The 24,742-nt window shown below is 45.3% G+C and overlaps 1 protein-coding gene across 1 annotated transcript; it reads left to right on the top strand.

The window, feature by feature from the left end:
- The first annotated feature begins 15,141 nt into the window (after nt 1-15,141).
- Nucleotides 15,142-18,019, top strand: LOC136518702 (S-type anion channel SLAH2-like). Its single transcript, XM_066512389.1, has 2 exons — nt 15,142-16,600; nt 17,275-18,019. The coding sequence occupies exons 1-2, from the start codon at nt 15,188-15,190 to the stop codon at nt 17,701-17,703; spliced, it is 1,842 nt and encodes a 613-aa protein (XP_066368486.1). The 5' UTR covers nt 15,142-15,187; the 3' UTR covers nt 17,704-18,019.
- The last annotated feature ends 6,723 nt before the right edge of the window (nt 18,020-24,742 follow it).

The raw sequence follows: 24,742 nt of genomic DNA, 5'->3' as shown, positions 1-24,742 counted from the left end.
AGATCGCGGAGCTCGCCGCGGACCCGCCGCCCCTCCGTGGTAGAAGGCTCAGGCATTGCGCGGACCAGCATTGCCGCAGCCGCGACGTTCTGGCTAGCGCGATTGAAGATTGGGGGTTGCTCACTCCCTTCGTCGTCGTGGATGCGGTGATGCACATCGCGGGCCCTCCGTTGGGCTCCTCCGCCTTCGCCGTGGCCTTGCTGTTCTTGTTCGAGAGAGTCTCGAAAGCTACTGCAGAAGGAGTTGGTCTTGTTCGACCTTGGCCTGGAGCTCATGGAGCTGCTCTAGGTTCTGGGCGCTGAGGATCGTGCAAGAGCGACGTTCTCATTTCGTGTGGCCGGCAGGGCAATGCGTGGGGGTGTGGCGACGCCCGCCCCTGGGTGAAGCGAGGAGCGGCTACCTGCCGCCTCGTCCTCTTCGCCTGCCCTCGGCATCCTGAGCCCGACGTGGAAACACTCGCGAGTGGGATCGTAAGTGCCTTCGTCGTTGGAGTCGAAGTAACCAAAGCAGTAGTCGCTTGCGGCCAAGAACTGGCGCAAAGCCCCAGAGTCGTGGAGCCCAGAGAAATCCCACTCCGGGCCATGCCTCGTCCTCATCCGAGGAGTCGGCGTGGGTGCTTAGGTCGAGACCGAAGCACTGGCAGCGCTCTGAGGGATCCTCGTGAGCGGCAGCGTATGCGTAGGCGTAAGAAGCGGCGGCATTTCTCAACCCAAAGGGGTATGGGGATGGTGCCGTCGCCAGATTCTGCTCCGCCGGGGTCGGTTCTTCAGGGAGTGGTGGAGCGAGCTTGACGACTGGGCATCGCCGCGAGCCACCGGTGATTTTCCTTTGTCCAAGCTCAGGCCAGACAGGTCCCCAGCCAGGGACCCCGTACCAACAGCTGGTCGTGGGATATCGGCGGGGAGTGGCGTGCCGCCCCGGGTTCGCGTAGCGTCGGGGTGGCCTTGCTCGCGTCGTGCCTGGCGAGCGCGGCGAGAGCGGCCGCCCGGGCGCCGCCTGCGCCTGGGCTGCCGGTGCGTAACTTCATCGTCGGACGGTGGGGCTCGAGGAGCGAGGAGTACCATGTCGTACTCATGCCCTAGAGACATGAACTCTAGGCTCCTCGAACCATACCATGGTGCCGAGACGCAATGGTCGTACGGGGTCTGCCATCCGGAACCTGCTGGGATGACGAAACTGACACGCAGAGGCCCCTACCTGGCACGCCAACTGTCGGTGTTTCGGACCGGGGGTCCTCAACCGACTAGTGAATTTGTTCTGCGTGCTCCCGATTTCGGATGGTGATGCAAAGAGACACAAGATTTATACTGGTTCGGGCAATCGGTGCCCTACGTCCAGTCTGAGAGATCGAACTTGTATTCCTTGCACCGAAGTGCTCGTAGTAGGGGGTTACAAGCTAAGGGAGAGAGGGAACTAGTCCCAGGTCTCGGCAAGGTGTCGTGTGGGCCGTCTGAGACGTTGCTCTCAAGCGGCTGGGATGTGTGCGTGTGTGTGTTACCAGGTGTTCTCCCCCCCTCTAAGTGGCCCAAGTCTTCTCCTTTTATAGTTGAAGGGAGGACAAGGACAAGTACATGTATTACTATGCGGCGTCATGCCAACAGGGGCGGCATGTCCGAATCCCTGTGGCCTGTCCCTGTGGCGGCGTGGTCGTCGGAGTGGTCCGTCCTTGGAGTACTAGGGCGGCGTGGTCATCCCATCATATCCTGTGCGTCGTGGGAGCCCCAGGAATGCCTCGGAGTGGACGTAGCGGCGAACGTGCAAGCCACTATGGACGGACTATGCGCGAGGCCGAGACTTGATCGGTGCCGAGGCTTGCACTGCGGTGGGGGGTCTCGGCAGGCACGAACCCCAAGATCGTCGAGGCCCTAGTGTACAGTGCCGAGGCCTCGAGCGGGCGGCTGATCATGGGTACAGCGTTGGGACACAGTGACCGGTAATCCCCGTCGTATCCTGTCCCAGCCGGTATGGCGCTGATCGTGGACACAGTGGTATGACACAGTAGGCCGGTAATCCCCGCCGTATCCTGTCCCAGCCGGTATGGTGCTGATGCGACCTCGGGTCGCGTCGGCCGTCCTGTGGCAGTTGAGCCACCGTCCGGCTGAGATTGCAGGAGTGGTTGAGGCATTAATGAGACATGACACGCTGTCGAGTGGGTCGACCGAGGCGGGGGGACAATGGACCGTGGACGAGCCGGCCTCTGAGCGACACGGAGAATGAGGCCTCGCGCGAGACGGAGATTAGGCTCCTTGCCGAGGCCTCGGGCGAGAGGCCTCGCGCGAGACGGAGATCAGGCTCCTTGCCGAGGCCTCGGGCGAGAGGCCTCGCGCGATACGGAGAACGCGCCTCTTGCCGAGGCCTTCCGTGGAGAGCCTCGTGCGAGACGGAGACAGCGTTCCCTGCCGAAGCCTTCCTGGGGAGCCTCGCACGAAGCGGAGTTTGCGTCAGGATACCGAGACCTCCTGCTCAAGGCTCGAGGCGAGGAGGAGGAGGACCCAGTGGGCTCGGTCATGGCGGGTGAGGGGCCCACGACTTACCTTCTAGCTTTTATTATTATTTTATTATTTTTTAGATAGGACTTTAGCGACCCATTTGATGTTTTTCTTGGGTACCCCATTCTAAGGTACCCGACAGTACTAAGGCCTTGTTCACTTTGCAAATTTTTTGAACCCGATAAATAGTACCACTTTCGTCTTATTTGGCAAATATTGTCCAATCGTGGACCAACTAGGCTCAAAAGATTCATCTCGTGATTTCCAACTAAACTGTGTAATTAGTTATTTTTTTACCTACATTTAATACTACATACAACGGCTAAAATTTAATGTGATAGAGAAAATGAAAAAACTTAAAATTTGGATGACATCTAAACAAGGCAAACTTTTCAGGCAACACTTTATGTCACGCAAGACCCAAGGCTTCGAACCAAACCTACTCTTACGTCATTCTCTCGTGCATTGGTACTTGCGAAGAGCGAGTTTGGCTCTTGTCTTTTCGCTATAGCTCAAAGGTTTTTGTCTCTCTCTCTCTCCTCCATGTAGCATCTAATTATTAATACTAGAGTGGATCATATATTGGAGGTGCCATATACATGTTGGTTGCTGAGTGCATTATTATTTTATACTACCCCGGTCCTGACCTCAATCCGTGCCAACTGCGCGGGCCAAGCAGGTACGTATGTATATATACCCATTTTGACTGTCAAAATAAATAAATAAAGCTACTTGATCGATCGTGTTACAGTAATAAGAAAGAATGGGATGAGAAAGCTGGTCTAGTCTCAGTCTTCAATTCTGCATGATGGATCGATGAAGCCACGATCTGGACGCATGGTGCGTCGACCCAGCCGTGCGCGCGTAGAACGAATTGACGGCGACCGCACCGAAAAAAAAAAAAACACACACACACACACACATATATATATATATATATATATATATATATATATATATATATATATATATAGGGAGAGGCTATTCAGTAGCCGGCTACAAAATAAGTTATTCTGTAGCCACCTCCATTTACTATAATTTTATATACTAATTTACCGTAATGTCAATACATATTTACGATAGTTGGGTTACTATAACACATAGGGATATTTACCATAACGTTATATTAAACCACTTAGTAAGGAGTTACTATAATCTCGTAAAATAACATAGTAATTATCATAACTCAAAGTGGCTACAGAATAAGTTATTCTGTAGCCAGCTACAGGATAGTAGTTCTATATATATATATATATATGGCTACAGAATAAGTTATTCTGTAGCCAGCTACAGGATAGTAGTTCTATATATATAGTAAATGGAGGTGGTTACAGAATAACTTATTTTGTAGCCGGCTACTGAATAGCCTCTCCCTATATATATATATATATATATATATAAAATATATATATATATATATATATATATATATATAACTACTACCCTGTAGCTGGCTACAAAATAACTTATGTATAGGGAGAGGCTATTCAGTAGCCGGCTACAGAATAAGTTATTCTGTAGCCACCTCCATTTACCATAATTTTATATACTAATTTACCGTAATGTCAATACATATTTACGATAGTTGGGTTACTATAACACACGGGGATATTTACCATAATGTTATATTAAACCACTTAGTAAGGAGTTACTATAATCTCGTAAATTAACATAGTAATTATCGTAACTCAAAGTGGCTACAGAATAAGTTATTCTGTAGCCAGCTGCAGGATAGTAGTATATATATATATACATACGTACTGTTATGTAGCTGACTGTAGAATAAGTTATTCTATGACCACTTTAAGTTACGATAATTACTATACTAATTTGCGAGATTATGATAACTCTCTCATAAGTGATTTACTATAACATTATGGTAAGTACCATCTTGAATTATAGTAACCCATGTATCGTAAATGTGTATTGTCATTATCGTAAATTGGTACACATATTATCGTAAAATAAAGTGGCTATAGAATAAGTTATTCTGTGGCCAGCTACAAAATAGCCTTACTATATATATATATATGGAGAGTATATTCAGTAGTCAGCTACAAAATAAGTTATTCTGTAGCCACCTCCATTTGCGGTAATTTTATATACTAATTTATGATAATGTCAACATATATTTATGATAGTTGGGTTACTATAACACATGGAGATATTTATCATAACGTTATAGTAAATCACTTAGTAAGAAATTATTATAATCTCGTAAATTAACATAGCAATTATCGTAACTCAAAAAGGTTTTGAGGATGGAGAAGCTGCTCTAGTATGCATGATGAAACCACGATCGATGGTCAACACGGGGTAGGAATTTTTTCCCCCCATCATATAATGCCTCCGTTTACTAAACTACTGGACATGCCAAAAAAACAAGACTTGCTCCCCGAACGTGCACCACTACACTACCCATTTGTTAGGCAGAGCAGGTCCAGACGTCGCGACCGGTGACCGGACAATTCGCGAGCTCCCGCTAGTAGCTAGCCTCTCTCATTCATCCTTGAACCATGCAACCCCACCCCGTACGCAACGCACACACACCATCGTACGTCGTCCTCGCTTCAAACTACGACGACCATGGAGACCATGCACTACACGCGCGCACATTGCTACTCCGAGATCCTATCATATCGGACAAGCTAGGCAGATTTTCACAGGCCACGACGACGGTGCAGTGCAAGCACGTACTGTTCAGTGCGTACCAAGTCAACGGTTCGAACGACGACGGCTTCCTGCGAAGACAATTTCGTTGCTACTTTTGTACTCACGCCGCTCTCTGACGAGTACCAGTTGCATGGCTAATGACTTTTGAGGAGTACTATTTTTCTATCACGCGGGTCCCACCACCAGTGACGCCGGTTGTCCACGTTGCAACATTTGAGGAGCGCTCCTGATTTTGGCTATGGGCCCCCTTTTTTCTGGCTATACTTCCACGCTGTGGAACGTGTAGGGGTATGGCCCGTCCAGCCCACAATATCAAGACGTGTACCGCAAGACTACATAGAAATATGATTTATTACATAATATCAAATAGAATATTTTCCTTATAACCCTACCCCTCCAGGGTATATAAGGAGAGGCAGGGGTCCCCTAGACGGGATATATCGAATCTGATATACAATCAATACAAAATAACAGTGCACAGGATGTAGGGTTTTACGTCATGCTGACGGCCTAAACCTGTATAAATCTTGTGTCTTGTGTCTCTGTTAACATCTAGTTCGTATCACGCGCACCTCCACCGATTCATCTACTACCGTGGGTATACCCCTCGGTAGACTACCGACCAGATTTCGTCGATAGTGGCGCGCCAGGTAGGGGATGTGCGTGCTGATTCTGTGGCGAACTAGATGGGAATATTTTCTTCAACCAACGTCGTCGGCAACTCAGCATTCCACGGCAACTCGACGCTGGCACGCAGCGGATCACTTTCCTCGGCGAACGGCCGCATGTGCTGGAGTCCGCCACCTTGCCATGCGCCTCCAACAGACGCAACACACGACAACAAGATCGGAGTCGAGCAATCCAAGAAAGCTAAGTCAAGTCGCTTCCTAATTAAATATTGTTATTATACTTCCGAATATATCCGTATGTCTGCATGATTTCGGTTGGGAGAAACCTAATCACATCTTGTTGTTGCTCGTGATTTCTGATCGGATACGCAAGATCGTTTTTGTGGATCACAACAACCAGCAATCAGGAAAGGTGGCCGGCGATAACGCGATGTGGAGCAGTGTTTCCACCAAAGATGTTGGTCGGCCATACAAGCTAATTGGAGTAGTTGAAGAGATATACAAGCACATATGCATCTAGGATCTACACCACCATGCAGACAACCTCACGTATCTCAGGCATGCAAGGAAGATCTTGTACTGCGCCCTCGCCTTGGTCGAACACACTCAAGGACTTCGCCTCCCCACGCGGATTGACCCCGTCAAGCTCCGATTACGTCCGTTCGCCTATGACTCCACGTACCCGTCTGAGCTGTCAAACGAACTGTCCGAGCCATCAAGCGAAGCCGCTAAGCCAGCCGATCGGACTACTCGTTCCAATCGTCTGCCACGTCGCAATGATGGACTTTCGAAAACTAGTTTGTAGGCGTCAAAATTTAAAAATCACAAATTTGAACCGTCCAAACTATCTCAAATGGAAAGTTGACCAAAACAACAATTGTATATATTGATGAGTTTAACAAACTTGGTATTCAAAACTTTTCAATTTGAAGTCATTTAGAGTTCATAATACTAGAGTCAAAGTGTTGTTTTTTTTCATTTGACCGAATTTGACTTGGTCAAACTTGCTCAAATGAGACACTAAATGACCTCAGATGAAAAAACTCTGAATACCAAGTTTGATCATCTCAGCAAGATCTACAATTGTTACATAGCTTATTTTCTCATTTGAGAAAGTTTTATCAAACACTAGTCACAAATTCTTGAATCTCATATAGACTTTCTAAAACTATGTCACACACTTGTGAAATTTGAAACATATATTAAACATATTACAATGTGAAGTCATAACATATTACATAATATCCGTCTCTAAAACATAATATATTCAACATGCATCGTTGTATCATGCGGGCACAACAGTGAATTTCTTCTTGACGTATGACCCTTGGTTATGATCTTGTCGTAACCATGGAGTGTCTTCATCATTTAACATGATGCTTGGATCTTTCTTTACTATGAAGGGTGGAATTTGGACATTTCTTTCATAATCTTCTGACATGTCTGACTTGTCTTCAATTCCCACTATATTTATTTTCCCAGAAAGAACTATGTGGCGTTTTGGCTCATTGATCATTGAGTTGATGTCTTCGTTTTTTCCTCTCTTTGATTTTGTAGACATGTCTTTCACATAGAACACCTGACTCACATTGGCAGTAAGGACGAATGGTTCGTCTTTGTACCCAATATTATTGAGGTCCACTGTTGTCATTCTATACTCTTTGTCGACTGTTACCCCTCCTCCGGTCAGCTTCATCCATTAGCACCGGAACAAAGGGACTTTAAAATTAGGTGTGTAGTCTAGTTCCCATATCTCTTCTATGCGGCCATAATATGTTTGTATATTCCCATTTGGATCTATGCCATCTATGCGAACACCACTATTTTGATTGGTGCTCCTTTTATCTTGGGCAACTATGTAAAATGTATTCCCATTTATCTTGTACCCTTGGTACGTGAGGATATGCCACGATGGTTGCCTAGCCAACAAATACAATTGCTCATCAATATTGTCATCGCCTTAACATTCTTTTCGCAACCAACCACTGAAACTTTCCATGTGTTGACGCCTAATCCAAGCTTCAGTCTTCCCTAGAAACTTGGATCGTAAGAACTCTTTATGTATCTCGATGTACGGATGCACCAATGACGAGTTCTGAAGAACTATGTAGTCTGCTTTATTGAAATAATCGTCTTCTATGCCAATATATATTTTCTTCCCTAAAGTTCCTTTACCACTGAGTCTCCCCTCGTGTCGCGATTCGGGAACGCCAATCGGGGCAAGGTCAGAAATAAAGTCAACACAGAACTCAATGACCTCCTCTGTTCCATAGCCTTGGGCGATGCTTCCTTCAGGCTTAGAACGGACTTTCACATATTTCTTCAAGACTCCCATAAACCTCTCGAAGGGGAACATGTTATGTAAGAACACAGGTTCAAGAATACTAATCTCCTTCACCAAATGAACTAGGAGGTGTGTAATGATATTAAAGAAGGATGGAGGGAACACCAACTCAAAGCTGACAAGACATTATACCACATCATTCTGTAGAGTAGCTAGTTCCACTGGATTGATTGCCTTCTGAGAAATTGCATTGAGGAATGCAGATAGCTTCATGGTGGCTAGACGTACATGTGGAGGTAGAATTCCTTATAAAGCAACTAGAAGCAATTGCGTCATAAGCACGTGGCAGTCGTGGGACTTTAAGTTTAGGAATTTCTTCTCTGGCACATTTATTATACTCTTTATATTGGAGGAGAATCCCGATGGGACCTTGATGCTGCTTAGACATTCGAACATGCTGTCCCTTTCTTCTTTGCTAAGCGTGTAGCTAGCAGAACTTAAGTAATGACATCCACCATCTGTCTTCTCTGGATGAAGGTTGTCTCATTCTTTCATGCCCTACAAGTCCTAGCGTGCTTAAAGTGAATCCTTTGGCTTCCCATACACACTCATGAATCCTAACAGATTCACACAAAGATTCTTTGTCAGGTGCATCACGTCAATTACGTTGCGGACCTCTAGGACTTGCCAATAGGGTAGCTCCCAAAAGATGGACTTCTTCTTCCACATGGGTGCGTGTCTCTTAGCATCTTTAGGAACAGATTCGCTGCCTTGTCCCTTTCTAAATACTACTTTCACATCCTTGACCATTGCGAGTACATCTTCCCGGGTTTGGTTATGAGGCTTCTTCCGGTGATCTGGCTTACCTTTAAAATGCTTTCTTTCTTTCTTACTTGGTGATTCAAAGGAAGGAATCGACGATGGCCAAGGTACACGACCTTTCGACATCTTTTCAAATATATATTGTCAAGGTCATCAAAACAATGTGTGCATGCATTATATCCTTTGTTTGTCTGACCAGAAAGATTACTTAAAGCAAGCCAATCATTGATTGTTATAAACAACATTGCTCGTAGGTCAAAGTGTTCTTGTTTGTACTCATCCCAGACACGTACACCTAGTTTGTTCCATAAAACTAGAAGTTCTTCAACTAATGACTTCAGATAGACATCAATGTCGTTGCTAGGTTGCCTCGGACCTTGGATGAGGATCGGCATCATAATAAACTTCCGCTTCATGCATAACCATGGAGGATGGTTGTAGATACATAGAGTAACTGGCCAAGTGCTATGACTAGTGCTCTGCTCCCCAAAAGGATTTATACCATCTATACTTAAGGCGAACCTTAAGTTTCTAGCCTCATTTGTAAACTCTGGAAATTCCCTGTCTATCGCTCTCCACTAGGACCCATCAGCTTGGTGTCTCAGCATATTGTCTACCTTACGGTCTTCTTTATGCCACCACAACAACTTTGCATGGTCTTTATTTCTGAACAAACATTTTAAGTATGGTATTATAGGAGCATACCACATAACCTTGGTAGAGATTTTCTTTCTAGGACGTTGTTCACCCTTGACGTCACCAGGATCATCGCGCCTGATCTTATACCGCGATGCTTTACATACCGAGCATTCATTCAAATTCTCGTATTCATTGCCATGGTAGAGGATGCAGTCATTAGAACATGCATGTATCTTCTGGATTTTTAATCCCAAAGGGCAGACAACCTTTTTTGCTTCGTACGTAGTGGTGGGCAATTCATTTGGCTTCGGAAGCATCTTCTTTATGAGGTTCAATAAATTCCCAAATGCCTTATCGGATACACCATTCTTTGTCTTCCACTGTAGCAATTCCAGTGTTGTACCCAGCTTTTTTTGCCCCTCTTCGGCCGTTGGGTATAGCAACTTCCTATGATCCTGAAGCATGCGCTCGAACTTAACTTTTTCTTTTTCACTTTCGCATTCTTGTTGTGCATCACGAATGGCATCGCCAAGAGCATCACCGAGATCATCTTCTGCCGCTACCTCTTCTTCATCTCCCCCCATTGTAGTATCATCAAAGGCACCATACTGAGCAATAATGTCATCAATGTCTAAATCTTCTCCTTCACCTTCTTCCATCATGACCCCGCTTTCTCCATGCTTAGTCCAACATATATAGTTTGACATGAAACCTGACTTAAGTAAATGTGAATGAAGACTCATTGAGCTTGAATATTCCTTTAAATTCTTACATAGGGCACATGGACAGCACATGAAACCATCCCGCTTATTTGCCTCGGCCACACCTAAGAAATAGTGCATGCCCTCAACAAAGTCTTGGGAGCGGCGATCGGCATTGTACATCCAATAGCGTGACATAATCTACATTACACGACAAATTATGAAAACCTTGAACATAATTAAGTATTTTATTACACAACATAGATGACACACACACGGTTGATTAATTAACTAAGCCTGGCTACAACGTAAGCAATCCCAACTATCACTAAACAAACTAAAACTACAATGCACTTCAGTAACATAATTATTTCGTGACCGTACACAACTAAAACAGATAAATCATTTGTCTGTTGAATATCAATAAGCTTCTCCTGCTGGCTCACTGCCTCATTATCAACAGTCGCTACCTCAAGCGCACCGAAATTCTGCACGTATGTAGCATAATCTTTCTCCCAGTACCAACCATCGCATCCATTGCCCTCCCACTGAAATTAAAGCCAAAAAATATTTAGTCAAAAATATTCAAGAAAAGTAGGACAATTAGCCATAATAATCAAATGCGTAAGAAACTCACATCGCGATACTGGGCACTTGTAGAAAACACGACCCTTGTTGGGTCCCTGTCTCTTGACTCGGTACTCTATCACAATCTTCTGCTTACACTTGCCGCAGATAATGAGAGGGAGTTCTGACCTCAGTCGTTTCGCAACCGAACGAGAGGCCGAGGATCCGGTATCAGTTGTCATATACTTTCTATACTTATTTTTGCAAACTAGTGTAAATTTCACATTTTCTAAAATAATATATTTAAACAAAACTAAAATTATTTATTTATCTAACTAAACCATGAAATATGTACTATGTATAATAGTAAAATACCAAACTATCTAGTGATTTTACTATTGTAAATCATCATGTGATTTTGAGCTAAAATGACATAGAAATCATAATCAAATCCACCATATCAAGTTACTTTCTATACTTATTTTTGCAAACTATTGTAAATTTCTCATTTCTAAAGTAATATATTAAAAAAATTAAAATATTTATTTATCTAACTAAACCATGAAATGTACTACATATACTAGCAATACTAAACTATCAAGTGATTTTGATGAACTAATTTAACTTTTGTTTATCCAAACATATATGCAAATCATCATGTGATTTTGAGCTAAAAATGGCATAAAATCATAATAAAGTCCAACATATAAAGTTACACATGCATCTACATCGCAAAATGAGATAAGCTACTGATAAAATATAAGAGGATTAAGTTTGTTACCTCCAAAATCGAAGAGCAACACCAATGGAGGGGGAGAGACCAAGAAAGCAAGCTGAAGAACAGAGGCAGTGAGTTTGAACGGAATGGCTCGGGCTCGAGGAGGAAGAAATGAGCTGGTCTATAGGCTGGGATAATTAGTCCCGGTTAGGGGGCCAAACCGGGACTAAAGATTAATCTTTATTCCCGGGGCATCACCCAAACCGGGACTAAAAGCTTTAGTCTCGGCTGGTATTACCAACCGGGACTAAAGTTTTACCTTTAGTCCCGGTTGGTAATACCAGCCGGGACTAAAGATTCCTGCTCCGCGGACGACCGTTGGGCAAGAACCTTTAGTCCCGGTTGGTATTACCAACTAGGACTAAAGGAACCTTTAGTCCCGAGAGCAAAAAATACTGAGGCTAATACCAAATTAAGACATCGTTCTAGTAGTGACGACGACGACGACCATGGAGACCATGCACTACACGAACGCACATTGCTACTCCGATCCGAGATCCTATCGTATCAGACAAGCTAGACAGATTTTCACAGGCGACGACGACTGTGCAGTGCGTGCAAAGACGATTAGGACGACGACGGCTTCCTGCGCAGCTGCAGCTTTCCTGAAATTTGGCCTACGTTGATTTATTGTAAGAGAAAAACACTGTTCGTTCATTAAAAAATACTGCTGAATTAGTTCCAATCAACACGGCCCGTTATTCCACAAGCACACGTGCACCAGGCCATTCAATTTTGATGTGCAAGGCTAGCTCGTCAGTCCAGAAAATGAAGTGTACTGAGCAGTGAGCACCCATTCTTGCCTGCATTTTATGAAGCTTCCTCGATCTCTCCGAGGCTGGATGGAATAGTTGAATTCCTCTGTAGAACAGAGTAGGGCTGCATACTATCGTGGAGATAAAAATGTGCACGCCCTGAAGACTCCCTCTATGTCGGCCGGCGGCCGGCCGACGGTTTTGAAAATTGAAAATGATCAAGGGACCAGTAGCTAGTTACTCCCTCCGTCACTCAATAGAGGACGTTCTGGGATTGAACGCAGAGCTCAAAGCAAGAGCTAAAAGACCACAACACTTCCTATAATGTAATCATTGCTCATGATGTCAGATTGAAAGACATGCACCTACTTTTGCATTAAAAAAATAGAACAGCCAAAGCTAAAGCCATGCACCGACATTTTTTAACCTTACACAAAAGGCACTGCACATTCGGCAAACACACTTAGCACCAAAAATTACAGTTCGCGCTTTTTTATAGAGGCACACGAAAATAAAAATTTAAACAACGCGCCAATAAAGCCAGCTAGCTTATATTGCCTTGCCTGTTTCATTTCAAACATTCACCGGTCGTTCACATGGCCAAGCCCCTAGTGGATTTGAACGCACCACCAGAGGATGGAGGAGAGAAGTTGTCTGATCTCAACAGCGATCCTGCTGAAGCTCAAGATAATGATGATCCCTTCCAAGATGTAGCAGGTCAAACCAGTGAACAAGCATTTCATAAAGGTTAGCACATCCATCTCTCTCTCCCTCTCTCTCCCTCTGTCTCTCCCTCTCTCTCCCCCCTTCTCCCTCTCTATCTCTCCCCCCATCTCCCCATCTCTCCTAAGATCAGTTTGTACTCGTTTAATTTCTCCTAGAATAAGTGTGTACTTTCTCCTAAAACTTGTTACTGTAGCATGTCAGAACCTTGGGCATCCATTTGATCTGAGTGATCATCAACATGAAAGAGACCAAGGAAACCTGCTGACAGATGAGTATTTCCATTAGTACCACAAAAATCTGCATGATAAAAGTGTCATCATCTATGTACAGATAATACATACAAACATTGCAAATTTTGGCGCAGGCAATGACAAAGCTTCACAACATGAACAAGATGCCTTACCTGCCCTCTTTGATGATGCAAGCAGTTCACAATGTTTGCCATCCCTTTGATTTGAATCATCCTCAACAGGACAGTGAACAAGAAAATCTGCTGACAGGTGATTATTTCCAATCAGTGACTCAAGCATAGACCTATGTTTGCTACAAAAATAGATTTAATGCATTTGTGCACATCCAAGGTAAAACACATTTATCAGCTCCAAGTCCAAAATAATCTGTATTGATCAGTTATATTTTTCTGTAGACGATGGCATAGCCTTGCATGTCGAACAAGATGCCTCGGAGGATCTCATAGAGGAGTTTGGCGTGTACACCGAAAGAGTTGACATTGTCTTTGATCAAGAGGAGTTGTCGGACTCGGATGGTGAAGAGGATCAGCAAACACATGATGAGCAAGAGAATGCCCAAGCACATGATGATGAAGAGGATGAGCAAGCGCATGATGATGTAGATGATGACCAAGGACATCATGATCAGTCCCAACATAGGACGAAGGAGTTAACAGATAGACAAAGACAAGACATATTTGAAGATTTGCTTCGGAGCAGTAAGAATAGAAAATTAAAAAGAAACAGTACAACTATTATTGCAGCAAAGTACAATATCCGTATACGTACCATACAACGTGTATGGAAGAGAGAAAAAAAGTGTTGGGCATAGGGCATACCAGTAGATGTCAATGGTTTGAAACCTAAGAACTGCGGTCGTAAAAAAATTCAAGTGGACCTATCAACAGTTCCAGATATTCCCCTAAACAGAAAGGGTACTATAAGATCACTTGCAAATGCTCTAGGTGTCAATAAAAGCAGTCTGCATAGGTCGTTCAAACAAGGATTGCTACGACGACACTCCAACTCACTAAAGCCCTATTTGAAGGAAGCAAATAAAAAGTCTAAGGCTGCAGTGGTGTGTCTCTATGCTAGAACCAAGTACACTGCCAAATAATCCCAAGTTCAAAGAAATAAAAAATATTATCCACACAGATGAGAAGTGGTTTAATTGGACAAGAAAGAATAAGACTATGTATGTGCATCCAGTTGAAGAAGACTCACACAGGACAGTGCAAAACAAGAATGCCATTCACAAAGTCATGTTTTATTCTAGAGTTACACAGCCTAGGTTTGATGCTGAAGATAGATGTTATTTTAATGGCAAGTTAGGTCTATGACTTTTTGTCCGTCAGGTAGCAATCTTATCAACATAAGAGTATGTTATAGTATTTTTCTTTCACAATAAAACAAGTTCAGCCGGCTTATAAGCAAGGTGCGAGCTCGACCGATCATTCGTACAGCTAGCTATGAATCCGTCGAGTCGAAAATTATTTGAAATATCCGAGGGATTTCACTCGGAGCAAGCAAGCAGTCAGTCCATCATGTGGGATTCTCTGGCTCCGAATCAATTCTCGTGTTATTCACTATTCAGATTCGTCTGACCTGCTGTACGAATAGAAAGGGAATTCCGAGGCCTTTTCCCTCTCATAGAAATAAATTCATAATATTTAGTATTTTTTTAAGAAATGGATTGGGATACGTGCCAGAGACGAACCTTCCGGATGCGGCCACGTGCCTGCTCCGACGTCCGCGTCACTGACCTCTATATATACGGGCGCCGAGCGCGAGCTCGGCTGCACATCCACTCCACAAGGCAGCTGCTGCTTGATGTGTACGTAGTCGGCGCCTGCTGCGGCGACGCGAGCTGAGCGATCCTGACGAGCGAGCTGCCATGTCCACCAGCGAGAGCGTCCAGATGGCGGGGATGGGCGACGGCACCAGCAGGACGCGTCCGCTACCGGAGCCGCTCCGGCTGCCGCTGCCGCCGGCGCGGACCACCTTCGTCGACGGTGGCCGCGCTTCCGGTTCCCCCGTGGCTGCTGCTGCTGCAAGGACGGCGGAGGCGACGGAGACCCCGCGGTACTCCGTCGCCTTCAGCGTGCCGGCGTCACCGTCGGGGCTGCACCTCGGCGCGTGCGCGTCCGTCCGCAGCGTCGCGCCGCCACAGCCGGCGGAGCACCAGCATCAGGACGCGGTGGCGGCGCCGCTGCCGCAGCTGCTGAACCAGGCGCGGTACCACTCGCAGCCGGCGCTGACGATCCGGACCGAGGAACCCCCGCCGCTGCAGCGAGTGCGCACCGTGTCGCGCAGCGACAGCACGCGCGACCGGCGCTTCGACCACTTCAAGACCTTCTCCGGCCGCCTGGAGCGCCAGCTGTCCAACCTCCGCGGCGTGGCCGTGGACATCGAGCCCACCGCCGACTCCAGCTCCAACAAGATAATCTCCGAGGAGGAGACCGACGACGACGACGGCGAGGTCCCCACCGCGGACCGCTACTTCGCGGCGCTGGAAGGGGCCGAGCTGGAGACGCTCAGACCGACGGAGGTGTCGGCGCTCCCGCAGGACGAGACGTGGCCGTTCCTGCTCCGGTTCCCGATCAACGCGTTCGGGATGTGCCTGGGCGTGAGCAGCCAGGCCATGCTGTGGAAGACGCTGCAGTCGGAGCCGTCGACGGCGTTCCTGCACGTGAGCCCCGCCGTGAACAACGCGCTCTGGTGGGTCTCCACGTCGCTCATGGCGCTCATCTCCTTCATCTACCTCCTCAAGGTCGTCTTCTACTTCGAGGCGGTGCGGCGCGAGTTCCACCACCCGATCCGCGTCAACTTCTTCTTCGCGCCGTGGATCGCCTGCCTCTTCCTCGTCAAGGGCCTGCCGCGCTCGGAGGCGGACGTCCACCATGTGGTGTGGTACATCCTCATGGCGCCCATCCTGTTCCTCGACCTCAAGATCTACGGCCAGTGGATGTCCGGCGGCGACCGCCGGCTGTCCAAGGTGGCCACCCCGACCAACCACCTCGCCGTCGTCGGCAACTTCGTCGGCGCGCTGCTGGGGGCCAAGATGGGGCTCCGTGAGGTGCCCATCTTCTTCTTCGCCGTCGGGGTGGTGCACTACTTGGTGCTGTTCGTGACGCTGTACCAGAGGCTCCCCACCAACGCGAAGCTCCCCAAGGAGCTCCACCCGGTCTTCTTCCTCTTCATCGCTGCGCCCAGCGTCGCGTCCGTCGGCTGGGCAAGGCTCTGCGGCGAATTCAACTACGCCGCCAAGATCCTCTACTTCACCTCCCTCTTCCTCTACATGTCACTGGTACGTGTACATTGTTGGAACCGGTGGTGACCACCGAGTTCATGATCTTGAGCTGGCTTGCAGCTGGCCCGGCTCGTTACCACGAGCCTGCACTCCCACAGGTCACAGGTCCACCGGAGCTGACAACATATAAGGCCTTGGGCCTTACTCAACCTAAAAGACTAGCCTTATAGGTGGGGGTTTCTCCCGCCTTATAAGTTGTGCTCTCCCACCATCGCTACACGATGTGGGACTAAACCCCAATAATCTCTCCCTTAGTCACACATCGGGGTGCCCCCCCATATGTGACACTCGAGATTTTTTTATCGGGTTTAGCTTTTTCTGACCTCAGGTACCGGCTCTGATACCAATTGTTGGAACCGGTGGTGACCACCGAGTTCACGATCTTGGAGCTGGCTTGCAGCCGGCCCGGCTCGTTACCACGAGCCTGCACTCCCACAGGTCACAGGTCCACCGGAGCTGACAACATATAAGGCCTTGGGCCTTACTCAACCTAAAAGACTAGCCTTATAGGTGGGGGTTTCTCCCGCCTTATATGTTGTGCTCTCCCACCATCGCTACACGATGTGGGACTAAACCCCAATATACATCTATCGTCTCTCTTCTCTTCCTGACACACGTGATGTATATGTACAACATGCATGTGCTGACCGTGTATGTACGTACGTATACAGGTGGTGCGTATCAACATGTTCCGGGGCGTCCGCTTCTCGCTGGCGTGGTGGGCGTACACGTTCCCGATGACGAGCGTGGCCATCGCGACGGCGGTGTACGCGTCGGCGGTGACCAACGTGCTCACCCGGGCGCTGGCCGTGGGGCTCTCCGGGGTGGCGACCGTCACCGTCGCCGGCGTGCTGGTGACCACCGTGTACCGCGCGTTCGTGCGCAAGGACCTGTTCCCCAACGACGTGTCCATCGCCGTCACGCAGCGGCCCAAGGCCAAGTTCGGCAAGATCCTCGCGCACATCCGCGCCTCCGGCGACGGCGTCAAGGACCTCGTCTTCGCCGTCTCCAGGCACGGCGGCTCCTCCGGATCCGACACCAACAGCACTAGCGAGTCGCCGTCGCCCATGGCGCGTGGCCGCCGCAGAGCAGAGCCGTAGGCCACCATGCATCGATCCCCAAACAATTCTTTATATCTCATCTACTTGTCTGTACAGGCTTCAGATAGACTAGCGGTAGTTCTTGAATTTCCCATGCATCCGTGCGGCAGAGATTCACTGCAACTGCACAACACGTAGGGAGAGGTGCCTGCCGGGATTGGCAGCGATAAATGTGTGTCCTTTGAGCGATTGCCATGACACTAGTTCAATTGCTTTTTTTTAATTAATATCTTGCCAGCTTATATTTGTTACACACATAATAGTATAGGTTAATGAGTCATGACTGATTTTATATGTATATTATCATCCACTGAGGTCTTTGTAAATCTCGGGCACTGCACTGTTTGTCATTTTCGTCACAAAAAATTCACATATATATATATGTATATATATCTTTGCCGACCTTGCTGATGCATGCTCTGGTGTATTGCCATTTCGGCAACCATGCTAAACTTCAAATTTTGGTACAGGCCTGTTCACTTGAACTTATCAGCTAGCTTATCAGCTAATATCTACAGTATTTTTCTCTCACAATAAAACAGCTTCAGCCGACTTTAATACCAGCCGAACATGCCTATATTGCCTTGGCAATGGTTGGGGTAGGCAAAAAATGTCAAGCTAGTAAGGCTCTGTGACAAAGACTTGTGCTCATCGCTATTTCCTTCGTGATAGGAAATCATCTAGCCTTTAAAAAAATCATATCTTGTCTGGCTCCTCGCTGCATGGAGGAGCCGGACCTGATGAAGCAAAACATAATGGTTCCATTGGCTCCTAATTCATTTTAAGATAAGAGATAAAAAATGATTTTCGCTACAGTGCACAAAAGAAACCGAAACAAGAGTCCTCCACAGTTCTACTTGACGGGGCTTTAATTTCTTTTAGAGGCTTCAAGTAACTGACAAAAATGAAAAAGAAAAGGATTGCTGGTATGTGGTATACTGGTATCCTCTAAAACTTGCATTTTGTAAGAAACCTTTTCCGAGGAATACCTTTTTTATTTTTTGCTTTTCGAAATAGCTGGAACCTTGTTATTTTAAAGAAGAACCTTTTTTTTACTTTGCACTTGGCCTGAGGTTTTACGCATGGATATAGCTACTTTTGACTTTGCGTTTGAAAGTTAGGATGACTTAGCTTTCCATTCAATGTTTATCCCCAAAAATAAAATGTACATATTTGTGGGCCTTTTGTACACATGTACTAGTCAGCCCAGTACGATCGGGCCCATTATTACAAACCTAGTTGTGGTTGGTTCCTTCCGTTGGGTTTCATTGGCCACCGCCGGACGCGACGCCGTAGACAATGGACCCAGTTTTAATGGTACATGGCGCCATCAGCTTTGCACAATGCAAATCTGATGTGCATGGCGTCAGCCTTGCTAAGAGGAATAAAGACCTCTTGAGGCCGATTCAAATCACATAGCGGTAGGTGCTAGATCGTGGAGAGACCGCACACAGCTTAGTACGCAGCGGGGAGAGGTCTAAATGGTAAGGTCGACTAGTAGGTCGAGAGCTAATTTGATGTTTGTTCGCCACCCGCTAAACCCACGAACGCTTCCAAAAAGACCCGTCAGGAAGACGTACAACAGCGGTGTCCTAAAATCGGCAAGTGACCACCTAGGACGTTCATAAACCCTTTCGAGAGAGAGGTAGAACAGTAAGAGGGTTGGAAAAAAGATAATAAGGGGTAAAAAGTGGGTAGATTGATAAAATATTGAGTGCATAATTGGATACATCAATAGGTTGTGTGCCCTGTATATATTTTTATATTGAGTAGGGGACGTCTTGTCCGGTTAGAAAGCCAATGCGGTACAATTCATGTTGTTTCATAGTGTTTTCCTTGGATTGGACCAAAATTGGCATGCACCAATTCTAAAAACTGTATGTCGGCGTGTCACCGAACCAAACAACCTCTGGTTTATTTTTTTAATAATAATTAGAGTCTATTTGGTATAGCTTCTTCTACTTTTGTTTTTTAGAGAATAATTATCTAAGAAAAGTAGTTATGTGGCTAGATGTGATTTTGTGAAATAAATTCTATGTAGAAAATAATTTTACCTCAGAAGATAATGCGTGAAGCTAGGTTTTTTCAGCTCTGACCTCCTAGTTCATTTCATATAATCATTTCCCAGAATCATTATAGGTTCATTTCTCTACAAAATACTGTTTGATAGAGTTACTTTGGATCCAGCCTAGAAGTTGATTTGGGAACTCTCCCAATAGACTCTTAATAAGGCCTTGTTTGTTTTCCCTCATAAACTTTAGTCTCTGTCACATCGGATGTTTGGACACATGCATGGAGCATTAAATATAGACTAATTATGAAACTAAATGCACATATTAAGACTAACGGCGTGTTCGGCTGGGGCTGGGCTTGCCAGCGCACTCACACTGACACTGTTCACGTGAACAGTGTTTTCAGACAGAACAATATTTTTTATGCATGTATGTATATATATATGTATGTATGTATATATATATATATATATATATATATATATATATGTATATATATATATATATCATGAACCGAGGGAGTATGTTCTAAGTTATCGTTTTTAAGTTGATAGAATTTTTTTTTATAGAAAAAGAGTAATATTTATTATGACATAAAATTATTAGTGTAGTCAAGTACAACATGAAATATATTTTTCATGTTACTATACTATTTTGTTATCTACTATTTTATATAAATTTAGTTAAACTTAAGAAAATTTAACTTAGGATAATTCTAATAGTTGATTTATTCAGGAGGCACAATATAATACATCTGTATCTTTTGAGAAGACCCTAGCCATGGTCCTGTTGGTCCATGTTGTTAGGTTGATCTCCACCAATTGACCAAACGGTCAATTAACAGCCAATTGGGTCCTTGATCCGCGTCCTGATCGGGGGCGCTCAGCCTTTATACTGGCTGATGGGCCCCCGTCGCGCAGCACCATAAAAGGACGGTGGGGGCCGGGTGGGGGCCAAAGTTCCTAACCCTAGACTGATCGAGAGGGGCGCTGTAAGCGACGAAAGCTCCATCACCTTCACCGCCGCCACAGCGCCGCACTTGTGCTGCTGCTACCTTCGATGACCTGGTGAGCGCGTTGACAACTACCTCTACTACCTTCGCGGCCACCATGTGGGCGGCGCCATGGCCGTGACTGCGCTTGGTGACCTAAGTTTTCTATCTAAGCTAAGTATTACCCACTGATCTACGCCTAGAAGTACTTTCAAATCCATCAATGATATCAGATCCATGGTTGCTAGTGGGTAGATCCAGTTTGGGGTATGAAAACAGAAAAGAAATCAAGAAAGAAGTGATCAAAATTGGATCAGAAACCCCAACCCTAACCCTAACCCTAACCCTAATAGAGAGGTCGGCGAGGGGAGGGGCCTACCTAGGATCTTCCTCACCGCCGATGGTACCGTCGTCGTGTGGGAAGACTCGCGCGCTGGAAGAGAGCCGCCGGTTCGTTGGCACTCTGTAGTGTCACGTACAAGAGCGTAGGGCGCAAAGAGCACCACCACGGTGTCGCTCGACGACGCCGCGTGCGGCTCCGGCCGCATGCGTGCACTAACGAAGGGCGCCACGACGGCGCCACCACCTCCTACGTCGACCTTAGGTACGACGGCTGTGGTGTGCGGTGAAGAGAGGGAAAGCTAGGGTTTAGGGCGAGCAAGGGCACCATCACCCAGACCGCTCAACAACGGTGCACTCAGCCTAGGGCGAGTGCGCGCACCGGCGAGGGGACCAGCGGCGGCGCCGCTACCGCTGTTCTTCTTCTTTTGCTCAGCTACGTGTGCGGCGAAGAGAGAGAAGGCGGGGGAAGCAATGGTTAGGGTTTCGGGGAGCGGAGCCACGTGGGGTCAAGGGCAATGGCGCAATGCCGCTCAACGGTGGCGCGCTCAGCCATGGGCCAGCGCGCTCACCGGTGAGGGGCCCCGTGGCGGCGCCACCATCTCCGAAATCCAAGTTTCTAGAGAGAGAAGGGAGAGAGGTCGGCCATTGCGGCAGTAAGAGAGAAACAGAGGAAGCAAATGAACTAGGGTTTCCATGGGAGGCGACCACGGCTATTTTTACCCGGGCGAGATGCGCGGACAACCTTCTGATGTAGATCGACGGCTCGCAGCGCTCGGACCAAATTAGGCCCAGGTGGGTTGGGACGCGGGGGAGCGCAGCACAAGCAGCCGTCAAGGGTCGTCTTTGCGATGCTGGCCCGCGGCAAAGGGCGACAGCGTACTAGGCCGCGCTCACGTGCGAACTGGGCCGCGTACTGTTTTCGCTAGGCCGGGCCAAATGAATAGTAAACACAGAGTTTTGTTTTATTATTTTCAGAAGCAATTTTGATGAATTTTGTCAAGTTTTGAATCTCTGTCAAAATTTGAACCAACAGGATAATTTTTTCGAAGAGTAGATGAGTAAAGTAAAATGCTTCTAAAAATTAGATAAAGAATTTTTTTTCAAGTTTCCGCTGCAAAGTTTAATGTTGATTATCTTCTAATTAAATTTGAACCAACGGAAAAATTTAATTTGAAGAGCAGTTATATTTAGTAAATTATGATTATGTTTATCCTGTAATTAAATTAGAACCAACGAAAAATTTTAAATTAGAGGAGTAGTCCGTTTTGTTTAAGTAAGATTATGGTATTGTCATTTTCTGACCAACGTTGATGATGACAATATTATAATGAATTTAAGTTTGAAGTTTAAATCTCTGATAAATTTTACACCAACGTGGTCAAATTTTCAGAGAGTAGATAAGGACCAACAAATGCTCTTGAACTAAAAGAATGTATTTCATTATCAAGTTTTTGCTACAATGATGTTGATTATCTTCTAATTAAATTTGAATCAATGGAAGAATTTAATTTTGAAGAGTAGTTATATGTATTTCAAGTTGATTTATGAGTTTTATGCATTAATTCTATTTTCTACCCAACGGTGATATAGAATTGATGCAGAAGCACCTTGTTTATTTAACCAACAAAATCACTCAGTTGCATGCCAAAGGGCTGCAATGCTGGGCTATGTGAATGAAAAGGCTTGAGTCAAGCCAGTTCAGAACTGTTTTTTGTTAGTTTATTAATTTTTTTGATTAAATTAGAACCAACAGGAAGATTTAATTAGAAAATAAAGTATAAGTGAATGTTTTAGTCGTCATGACTAAGTTTTGTATAGATTTATCCTGCATGGGGAGAAGTTTTGGCATAGTACTTATGCTAGTCAATCCTGCATGGCGGGAGAAGTTTTGTGATGATTCACATGTTTTGTATCCCGCATAGCGAGAAGATTGGGTGGCTCTTAAGTTGTCCTAGTATTGACCATGGCACAATAGAAATGCATCGTCATGGTCAATACTAACCAAAAGATAAGAAAAGATGCAAGCGTGACTTGCAAAAGTACTGCTAATGAAAGACCTCGTTGAGTTCCTGAAGTGAAATAAAGAAAGTGTACTCCTAAACGGATCATGAAATAGCTTTATTTACATGACATAATCATGTGAATGAAATAAGTTATAAGTGTCTCCTCGTTCACAGGCTTTCTAAATAGTTCTCGAAATTATGGCAGTAAAGTTCATGCCATATTTCGAGGGGGGGGAATATTAAGATCAATTAAGAAAAATACTCTTCATAAAAAGTGAGATAAAGATCAATTAAGAAAGATACTCTTCATTAAGAGTGAGATAAAGAGCAATTAAGAAAGATACTCTTCATTAAGAGTGAGATAAAGATTAAATAAGATGAATGCGATCGTTGGAGGAGTACAACGGTCGCAACAATGATACCCCTAAGCAGAGAAATAGCTAAATTCCTAAACCTTTTAAAGTTCTGACAGAAAGATAGCATAGTCAGCCTCAAAGATGTTAAGGTGGTGCTTAAAATGCTATATGAGGTTTTAACATATTAAACCCAAAATAAGATATTTCAAGATACACTATCTTTAGAAAAGATAGAAAGTTCTGGAGGAGCAAGGTATGTAGAGACCTAAGACTTGAAGAGAAGAGGAACTGCGTGCCCACTCTAGTGACTCAGGTGCAACAAGTTTCTCAATACCTATGAATGTTGTATGACTAATACAACATATGTTGTTAGCTCTTCGAAGAAGATGAATAATGTAAACAATGATCTTGTAATATAGGAGCCTGTAGAATCAATTGTCTCTTGGCAATGAAGAGCAACAACAACCCCATATAAAAGTGCCAGTAGTTGAGGCCCCAGAAGGTCTCAAAGAGTTAGTAAACCAGTTTTTCTGATGACTATGAAGTCTATGTTAGTAAAAAAAATCAAATGGAGGGTGATCCCACCTCATTTGAACAAGCCATGAGAAGCCTTTACTCATTTAAATGGCAAGAAGCTATGGAAGTTGAAATGAATTCGATGAATACCAATAATGTTTGTGACTTAGATGAAATTCCTAATGGAGCCAAGACAGTAGGTTATAAATGGGTCTACAAGACAAAATATGACTCCAAAGGGAATATAGAAAGATATAAAGCATGACTTATAGCAAAAGGCTTTACGTAAAGAGGATAAATAGATTACGATGAGAGTTTTCTCTCTAGACTTATGCAAGGATTCTCTAGAATTAAAATGGTGTTATTGGCACATTACGATTTAGAGTTACATCAGATGGATGTAAAGACGACATTCCTCAATGGGGTTTTGTATGAAAACGTTAACATGGCACAACCCAAAGGTTTTGTCGTGGAAGAAAAAAATGTATGGGATGCCGCTTGTAGAAATCAATTTATGGGTTAAAAGTAAATCTCTAGACAGTAGTATTTGAAGTTGATGAAACGATAAGAAAGCTTGGGTTTTAAAGAAAATGAGAAGGACAATAGCGTTTATGCGAAGTTCAAGAATGGAAAATTCATTTTACACATCCTGTGAATAGATGACATTCTACTCACTAGTAGTGATGTTAATCTGTGATTGGAGAAGAAGTTGTGTCCTCAAGTTTCAATGTGAATGATCTTGGTGAAGCGTCGTTGGTTCTAGGAATCAAAATTCACCGAGATAGAAGAAAAGGGGGTATTAGGACTATCGCAAAGGCA

This window comes from Miscanthus floridulus, chromosome 17 (genome assembly GCF_019320115.1).
Source record: "Miscanthus floridulus cultivar M001 chromosome 17, ASM1932011v1, whole genome shotgun sequence".
Lineage (NCBI taxonomy): Eukaryota > Viridiplantae > Streptophyta > Magnoliopsida > Poales > Poaceae > Miscanthus > Miscanthus floridulus.
Note: the sequence above shows the minus strand (reverse complement) of the source record. Positions and strands in the feature narration are given on the sequence as shown.

Coding starts and splice junctions, on each gene's coding strand:
- LOC136518702 (XM_066512389.1), top strand. CDS start 15,188: ATGTCCACCAGCGAGAGCGTCCAGATGGCGGGGATGGGCGACGGCACC. Junction 16,601..17,274: donor TCTTCCTCTACATGTCACTG/GTACGTGTACAT, acceptor GTACGTATACAG/GTGGTGCGTATCAACATGTT.